This window comes from Cyprinodon variegatus, unplaced genomic scaffold (assembly GCF_000732505.1).
Source record: "Cyprinodon variegatus isolate N-32 unplaced genomic scaffold, C_variegatus-1.0 Scaffold232, whole genome shotgun sequence".
In the NCBI taxonomy this organism is placed as follows: domain Eukaryota; kingdom Metazoa; phylum Chordata; class Actinopteri; order Cyprinodontiformes; family Cyprinodontidae; genus Cyprinodon; species Cyprinodon variegatus.
This window is the reverse complement of record NW_015150685.1, coordinates 804,281-812,182: the sequence shown is the minus strand read 5'-3', so window position 1 is coordinate 812,182 and position 7,902 is coordinate 804,281. Positions and strand designations below refer to the sequence as shown.

At 45.3% G+C, this 7,902-nt stretch overlaps 2 protein-coding genes across 2 annotated transcripts in view; one reads left to right on the top strand and one right to left on the bottom strand.

Moving 5' to 3' along the window:
- The first annotated feature begins 425 nt into the window (after positions 1-425).
- cdt1 (chromatin licensing and DNA replication factor 1) lies at positions 426-4,024 on the top strand. The gene is made up of 8 exons (XM_015381371.1): positions 426-708; positions 785-979; positions 1,054-1,199; positions 2,431-2,531; positions 2,613-2,801; positions 2,892-3,056; positions 3,133-3,334; positions 3,540-4,024. The coding sequence occupies exons 1-8, from the start codon at positions 611-613 to the stop codon at positions 3,701-3,703; spliced, it is 1,260 nt and encodes a 419-aa protein (XP_015236857.1). The 5' UTR covers positions 426-610; the 3' UTR covers positions 3,704-4,024.
- Positions 4,025-5,343: 1,319 nt separating this feature from the next.
- The window catches only part of aprt (adenine phosphoribosyltransferase), a 6,388-nt gene continuing 3,829 nt past the window's right edge, over positions 5,344-7,902 (bottom strand). The window contains exon 5 of the mRNA XM_015381390.1: positions 5,344-5,854. Coding sequence (XP_015236876.1) covers positions 5,715-5,854 — 140 coding nt within the window. The 3' untranslated portion in view covers positions 5,344-5,714. The remainder of the gene's footprint in view (positions 5,855-7,902) is intronic.

Genomic DNA, 7,902 nt, shown 5'->3' with positions numbered 1-7,902 from the left:
GGAGGAAAAAAACGTAATTTAGGTTTTGACAAAATAAAATCAAGGTCGACCAGGATGTATGTATGGATGAGCTGATGGCGCATATGCAGGACGGGTTGCGCTTACGGGACGGATCAGGTGGTGACACTGACAACAACGGGCTGCTAAGTGGTGGGAGGAGGTGGAGCAAAGATGGACGGCAGAACAGTTTGATTAATGCTAACCTCACACTTATTGATGCGCATGTCTGCGGATTAAAAACAGCTGTCCAGCATAGCTTCTGCTTCATGTTGGTCTGTCACAGTAACTGTTAATAACGTTACTGCCGACTCAGTAGCATCTCCCTTATCTTTAGTTTCCTGCAGAGGTTTCTTGTCTGGACTCTTCCTGTCAGAAACTGGGGTTATGAATGCCTCTGTGCTGACGGCCTCTTCCTCTCCTCTAACAGGTTCTGGGTCAGGAGGACCTCACCGCATTGAAGTCCCGCCTTCAGACGATCAGGAAACGGGCCGAGGACGCCCCCAGCCCTGTGTCTTCAGCTCCACACTCCTCCTCTTCATCATCTCCAACCACCTCCATCAATGCGGCTCCATCCAGTCCCAGCACAGACCTGCAGGCCCTACGGTTCTCCATGGCCCGGGCCAAAGAGCTGGCAGCTAAAGCCCAGAGGAGGAAGGAGGAGAGAGGAGCAGACGAGGCCAAGCCGACCGAGACCCAAACTCCTGAAGGGTGAGTCCCTGCAGTCGACAAACGGACACGGCGCTCCTGACCCGCTACTAAAACCCTCCCTTGTTTCTCTAAGCAGAACCGGGCTACCCGGATACCAGCGGTACCACACCCTCGCACAGGCCGTGCCCCCCGGCCTGACCCTGCCTTACCACTACAAGATACTGGCCGAGATGTTCCGGAACATGGACACGGTGGTCGCCATGTTGTACAACCGCTCTGAGACGGCCACCTTCACCAAAATCAAGCAGGGCGTTCAGGACATGATGCACAAGTAGGTGGCGGTTCGGCCCGGTTCACATGGTGACTAAACCCCCCCAACTAAAGGTTTGTCTGTTTTTATTCCAGGAGGTTTGAGGAGAGCCACGTGGGTCAGATAAAGACTGTGTTCCCTGAAGCGTACGAATTCAAGCAGGAGAAGAACGTTCCCACATTCAACAGCAACATCTCTAAGGGGAGCTACCAGCTGACGGTGGAACCGCTCCTCCGCTCCGGTGAGTCCAAACGGAGCAGCAACATTCAGGCTCCGGTTCTACTGGGCTTCCTTCACGAAACCTCTTTACTACATGTGCTTCTTACTTCTTTAGACCTTTCAACAGAGTTTAATAACCTTAAAACAAAAGCAAATAAACTTATTTTTGCTAAAGAAATGCCAAACTGATTAACACCAGTTTAGTTTTATTTAAAAGAAAAAGTGAGGTCACTAAAGTTCAACGAGCTTTAGTGACCTCTAAGTTTTTATTAACATCTTTTTCCCCCTTCTGGTAAAGTTGCAATGGGATTTTTTGTCTTAATTCTAGAGAGAGCTCAGCAGATTTTACTATAGTGCTCTGCTTGATCTGTGGATGTAGTTTTATTGTGGTTTATTTAGGGAATAATTTATGTGGAAAATACAAATAAAGGGAGAAAAGGTTAATTAAAAAAAAAGAAGACAAGATGGAGATTGACAAAACTTCATCAGTCTGCTTCATCAACTGTGACCTCTGCGCTAGATGATGTCATCGTCTAATTTGTAGGCTGTAGATCAAAAGCTTTTTACTGTCAGTTTAAAATTATTTCATGGTTCGTTTTTGCAGTCTTCCAACCAGAAAGGGCATAACTCAGGAAAAATACAATTCAATGCTTTTGTCGCCCAAGTCTCTTGACACTGAAAAAAGGGCTTTATATTTGGTGACCAATGCGCCAAGCTGGAAACACGTTTGGCACCAGTGTTTTTTCATCTGTTAAATTTTCACTAGAACGGGGAACAAAGTGTGATTTCTCAGTGCGTAAACCAGATCAGTTCTGTTCCACTACCTCAATTCAGTTTATTTCTATAGCTTTATTTCACAACACGTCATCTCAAGGCACTTTACAGTTCACCAGATCATCCAGTCAGACTGATTAAAGTTTTCTATCTAAGGAAAACCAGTTGATTTCATTGACTCTTCAGCAATCCCTCACACTAAGCATGCTTGTAGCGAAAGTGGGGAGGAAAAACTCCCTCTTAACAGGAAGAAACCTCCAGCAGAACCAGGCTCAGTGTGAGCGGCCATCTGCTGAGGCCGACTGGGGTTCATGAGACAGAAGCAGAGATGCAAAAAGCAGCTGTTAAAGGCGGCTCAGTCCAGGAAACACACAGCCAGGCAGACGAGCTCCAAGCCAGCTGCCATGTCAGAGGATACCTGAGCCGTGAGGTGCGCCACGGCGTCTGTCCTAACTGCTGATCTCTCCGTTTGTCCTCAGACCAAAACGAAGCGCGGCCCGCGCTATCCGCCGCCCGTCTCCTGGAGAGAAGGCAGATCTTTCATCAGAACCTGGTCTCCATCGTCAAACAGCATCACAAGGTGAGCTGCCTCCATCTGGTCTCAGTTCTTTAGGATCCATCCTCAGCTTCAGGGTTCATGTGTTCTGGATCTCCTCCGCAGGTCTTCCTGTCCTCTCTGGTCCCGGCTGTCTCAGTTCCAGAGGACAAACTGACCCGCTGGCACCCTCGCTTTAACGTAGACGCCGTCGCCGCCATCACAGCCAGCTCCCTGCCTCAGGCTCCTCGCTCAGAGAAGGTGTCGACGGCTCAGGAGGTTCTGGAGAAGGCCCGGTCCCTCATCACCCCTAAGGTGCGGTGCCATGGTTTCAGATAGACAGGAACTTCCTCCCCTCCCGCCCCTTGGCTCTGAACAGAACCGCTGATTTTCTCTTGTGCTCAGATGGAGAAGGCTCTGGTTTCTGTGGCCCGAAAAGCAGAAGAAAAGAATGGAGAAGGTACCAAACCGGGCTGCACCCAGAACCCAACGGTTCCAGCAACACCAGCCTCTGCTCCAGCCCAGGTCCCGTCTGCCCTGAAGGGGGTGTCCCAGAGCCTGCTGGACCGGGTCGGTACCGTCTGCCTCGGAGCGTTCAGCAGCCTCGGTTCTGGGTTTTACTTTCCGTTTCCTTTCCTTCCAACAGATTCGGGCGAAAGAGGTCCAGAAGCTGCAGGCGGCTATGACCCGGAACCCGGCGCAGGAGGAGCGGCTGCTGATGATGTCACGGCTCGGGGAGCTGGCCCGCATCCTTCGAAACGTCTTTGTTTCAGAGAAGAAAGCGGCGCTGACCATGGAGGTGGCGTGTAACCGCATGGTGGCCAGCTACAGGTCGGCTCTGAGTCCAGGTCAGTTCAGTCTGCAGGCGCTCCAAGCCGCCTCGCGGTATTCACACCCCTAATGTCAGCCATTTTTAGAGCCTCTGTCACAATGATCCAAGGGTGTGAATACTTCAGCGCAGCTCAGAGCTTAGCTGCAGTATTTAGATGCACCATGATGTGATGTTTAGCGACCGGAACAGAACCGTTCACTGTCCTCTCTTTTCTACCCAAGGAGACATGGAGAAACACGTCCGTCTGCTGGCAGAGGTGGCTCCTGATTGGCTGAGCGTTCATCTGGTCAGGAAGGACTTCTACCTGAAACTGAACAAAAGCGAGGAGCTCAGCATCGTTCTGGACAAACTCAACCGCAGACTGAAAGAGGAGGAGAAGCTCTGACACCTTCCCTCCATGTTCAGAGCGGACGTGAGGAGAGGATGACCGTCTGGTCCTCCAGTTCTGTGTTGGAAAAGATTTTTTACCAGATTTTGGTCATTTTTTTTTTCTCAACTGAAGGAGTCGTGTTTTGCTGTTTTCCACTGACTGCGCTCTGGGGGACTTCCTCTCGCCTGATTGGTTCAGATGATGCGGCACCACAGCCTGTGGAAACTTCTCAAGACTAAAAACAATTGTTAGATTAGTCTGTAATGTTTTTGCAAATGTTAAACCAATATTTTTAAGGTTTACTATTTTTTTCAGATTTTATTTTCCAATTTTTTTTTTTTTTCTCTAACCTTTTTCCAGATTATAAGATTCTGGGTGGTCTATGTGCGGACCAATAGAAATGCTGTTGCTAACGGCGACGCAGAGCAGACTCATTTCTAATGGTTCATGCAAAGACCAACCACAAGTGTAGAGAAGGAAATCTGTACGGATTTAAAAAGAATAAAATTGGCAAAACGCAAAAAAATGTAAAATATAACAGGACTGTAGAAGGTTAAATCAGGATCTGAAAATAACATCTTATAAAACACAGTCGTCCAGATAAAGTCTGTTATAACAACAAAAAAAATTAAATCTGGAAATATTTGCAGAAAAATACTGAAAAAAATGGCAAACTGTATAAAAGTTTTATTTAAATGTAACTTTACAAATAAAACTTTCTGTTCTTGAAGGTTGTAACATGTTTCAAATGTTTTGTTTGCTTTAAAAATAATGGTGCACATTTCTCTCCATACACTGTTATACATTAGAAAGATGAATTCTTTCTGATTAAAAGGTGAAACTCTTGTTGAAAATTGTTAATTTTTCTTTCGTTTTGAGTTCATTACAACTCTACTGTGAACAAATGCTAAAATCTGACACTTAGTGATGTTTGGTGCAGAACTCTAAATAACCAGCGGCAGATGAAGACGCTGTGGCAGACGGCTGTTGGTTCAGCAGCCTTTGCTCTAATTGGATCGTTTTTATATTAAAATCCTTTTTACTGTTTTTCATTTGCTGAATTTCTGGGTTTAATGGATCAACTTTACCTGGAATCCTGATTAGAAATTGGCTTTTAGAAACTATCAGTGGAACAAATTCAATATTCTAGAAATCCAACTAGTTTTTCTTCCACATTGATGTCTTTATATAAACAGACTAACTGGCCTTTCCTCCATTAAACACTCGCTGGCTAACGAGCATCCTGCAGATGGTCGGTTCAGCTGAGTGCTACCAGCACATAACTGGAATAAGATAAATCTAAGTTCATTTGAAAGATTAATGACGTATGCATTAAAAACTGATTCAAGGGCGTGCAGGTGGTGCAGTGGTTAGTGTGCATGACCCATGTACGGAGGTCTTAGTCCTCGAGGCGGCCGACCCTGTGTCGAATCCAGCCTGTGGTCCAAAAACGAGCCACTAGTGCCGTAAAAACAAAAAAAAATGGTTTCAAACCACTCTTTAGTTTAACGGTTCATTAGTTTGATGTCAAGTCACAGGACCTGAAAGCTGAAGGCAAATTTGAAGAGATTTTTTTAAGACTTAGAAAATGAGATTTGGTCAAAGTGGATGGAGCACCACTAGATCTACAAAAACAATATTACAAGTTTAATCGATTAAAACAAAATCTGAATTTATTTAACAATGAATTGTTGCAGGGCTGAAATGATACAGAACTGCTCTGTAATGTTGAATGAGAAGGAACTGAAATCAAGTCGTTCCTCATTGCAGAGATAAAATGTTTCCTTCTGCTGCTGGATTCATAACAGGCAGATAAGGAGGATCTGATCTCCAATAAATGGATGAGTTTATTTACTCCTGGTTCCAGCTGCAGACAATGATCAATCAGGGTGAATCAGTGTCCATCTGTCTGGCCACGTTGGGCCGGACAGAAGCTCCATCTTAAACGTCCTCATAATACTTTGATTTGATCTCTAAGGCTCTGTGCTTCAGCGCCTGGGAGGCGCACCAGCTCCCGCTGCGCTCCTCAGTACTGAAGAAGGGAGAAGACGCCGTGTGGCTTCAGACGGTCGGCTCCATTCAGGTCTTTGAGCTGGATGACCACCATGCAGCCCAGAACCTCAGCCTGCTGCTTCTTCATCAGCTCACAGGCTGCATACAGCGTTCCTGCAACACACAGCAGAGGACATCAGCAGGAGACATTCTAGGCGTCTGCTGCTGACGTTATTGAGAACTTTCTAAAGCAGGGCTTCCCAAAGGAGCTGCTAACATGTCAGACACATTCTGGACTCTCACTCTCCAACATCCAGTCTGCAGGAAATCACATTGTAGAAGTTTATTTGTCAATTATAGTGAAAAAATAAGTATTTAGTTAGATGTTTGTCTCTCACAGATTGTAACTTTTTCTTTAAGAAGCTCTTCTTCCTCCTCTGGTTCTCTGTGTCCCATTTGAACTGCTCATCTCTATAAAAGATACCTGCCTCATACAGACTCCAAACTCAACCAGGGCAAAGCCCAACGAGCTGCTGAGGAAACCAGGGAGAAAACTGTAAACCTGCACCAGGCTGGGAGGAGAGGATCTACAACAGGAAGCAGGTGTGAAGAAATCATCTGGGGCCCCAAGATCTCAGCCTGTGGGTTCAAAATGATTTTGAGGTTTTTGCAAAGGCGACATAATTTTTCCACGTGAAGGGAAGCATAAAAAAGGGCCAGGTTTTAAGCCCCAACCTCATTCCATCACTGAGAGCATTGAAGATGGAAGGTGGCTTGGCCCTCCAGCAGGACAATGGTATACACCAGGGGTGGGCAATTCCAGTTCCTGGGGGCAGGTATCCTGCAACTTTTAGATCTGTTCTTGGTCCAACACACCGGAATCAAATGTCTGAGTAACCCTGAAATCCCACATCTTTTGGTCTGACCCGCTCCAGACCGCCTCCGCAAAGGAAAGCCTGCAGCCTCCGCTGTTCCTCCCGTCCTGCTCTGCTCTGACTTCCTCTGAGCTTGAGGAGAGCATGCGCTACTTTATTATCATTAAATTCATAGGAGCAAAACATGCGGAAATGAACGCTTAATTTATTATGACATATTAAAAAAAATCCCCATCAGCATCCAGCATATGTGCGGTTTCAGACCAAAGATTTTCTTCTTGTTGTGGATTTTCGTAACAGGGATAACTAGGATCATATAAAATAGTTTTTTATGAACTATCCTTGTTCTTTACTGCCAAACTCAGCATCTCTTCATCCATTCCTGCAATAAGAGGTTTCTTTTAAGGCTCTCTGTATAAAATATATATTTTGATGGAGATGAGAAACCTGCTTCCTGGTATGTTGAATGACCAATAGTTTGAATCCAATCATTTAAACAGCTTTAGTTATTGGGAATTTATAAGAATTATCTTCTAATTTGTAGTTACCGATCCATTGTTACAATATTTTAATTTGACAAACCGGATCTTCTCCACATTCTTCTTCCTGTTTGGCGAGATTGCAATAGCGGATCTTGACCTGGCCAGACCAGAGCAAAAAAAATAGCTCAGCTCCGTTTATTGACGGTGACGGACGGCGAAGACGTACATGGACAATGACGTGCGGAGGAGTGGAGGTGAAACATCCTCAGTATGCAGTCAGCTCCTCCAGAGTCCTCTCAATCTTCTAGTTATTTGATTCAGGTGTTTTGAACCAAAGATGCATGTAAAAGTTGCAGGATACCAGACCTCAGGGCCACCCCTGGTCTAAACACACAGTAGCAGAAAGAAACCATCCTTTCCCCCCCGGTACTCCAGGAACCATCAGAGCTTTGTCTGTCCAGATGAACAGGGTGAGATGCTGAATCAAAAACTGAAGCATTGCACCCACAGTCAGAAGTCTCCACCCACAGGAGCCCCAATGAGACCAGAACGTGGCACCTCCATTCAGGATTGGTAGCCTCCGTTTAAATGAAGAAGATTCAGAATCTTCATCCATTTCATTTATATACACAGATATCATTTTTAAAAGTTCAACTCTTAAAAAAAAAAAAAAGCACAGCATTTTAAAAGCACCTTCTTTTATACGGTTTCTGTTTTTCTCTGTGTGATCAGGAGGAGACGACTAAATTAAGTTCACCAGATTCCTAAAATCAAATCTGGGGACATTTCCAGATAAAAAAAAAGAGTCAATTTCATCAAGATGAAATTATGCAATAGGGACAATAACGGTTTTATTTATCTTTAC

Excerpts from the sequence above, each read along its gene's own strand:
- cdt1 (XM_015381371.1), top strand. The coding sequence starts at position 611 with ATGGCCCGGGCCAAAGAGCTGGCAGCTAAAGCCCAGAGGAGGAAGGAG. Across the intron at positions 709-784 it reads GAGACCCAAACTCCTGAAGG|AACCGGGCTACCCGGATACC; the intron begins GTGAGTCCCTGC and ends TTCTCTAAGCAG. Across the intron at positions 1,200-2,430 it reads GGAACCGCTCCTCCGCTCCG|ACCAAAACGAAGCGCGGCCC; the intron begins GTGAGTCCAAAC and ends GTTTGTCCTCAG.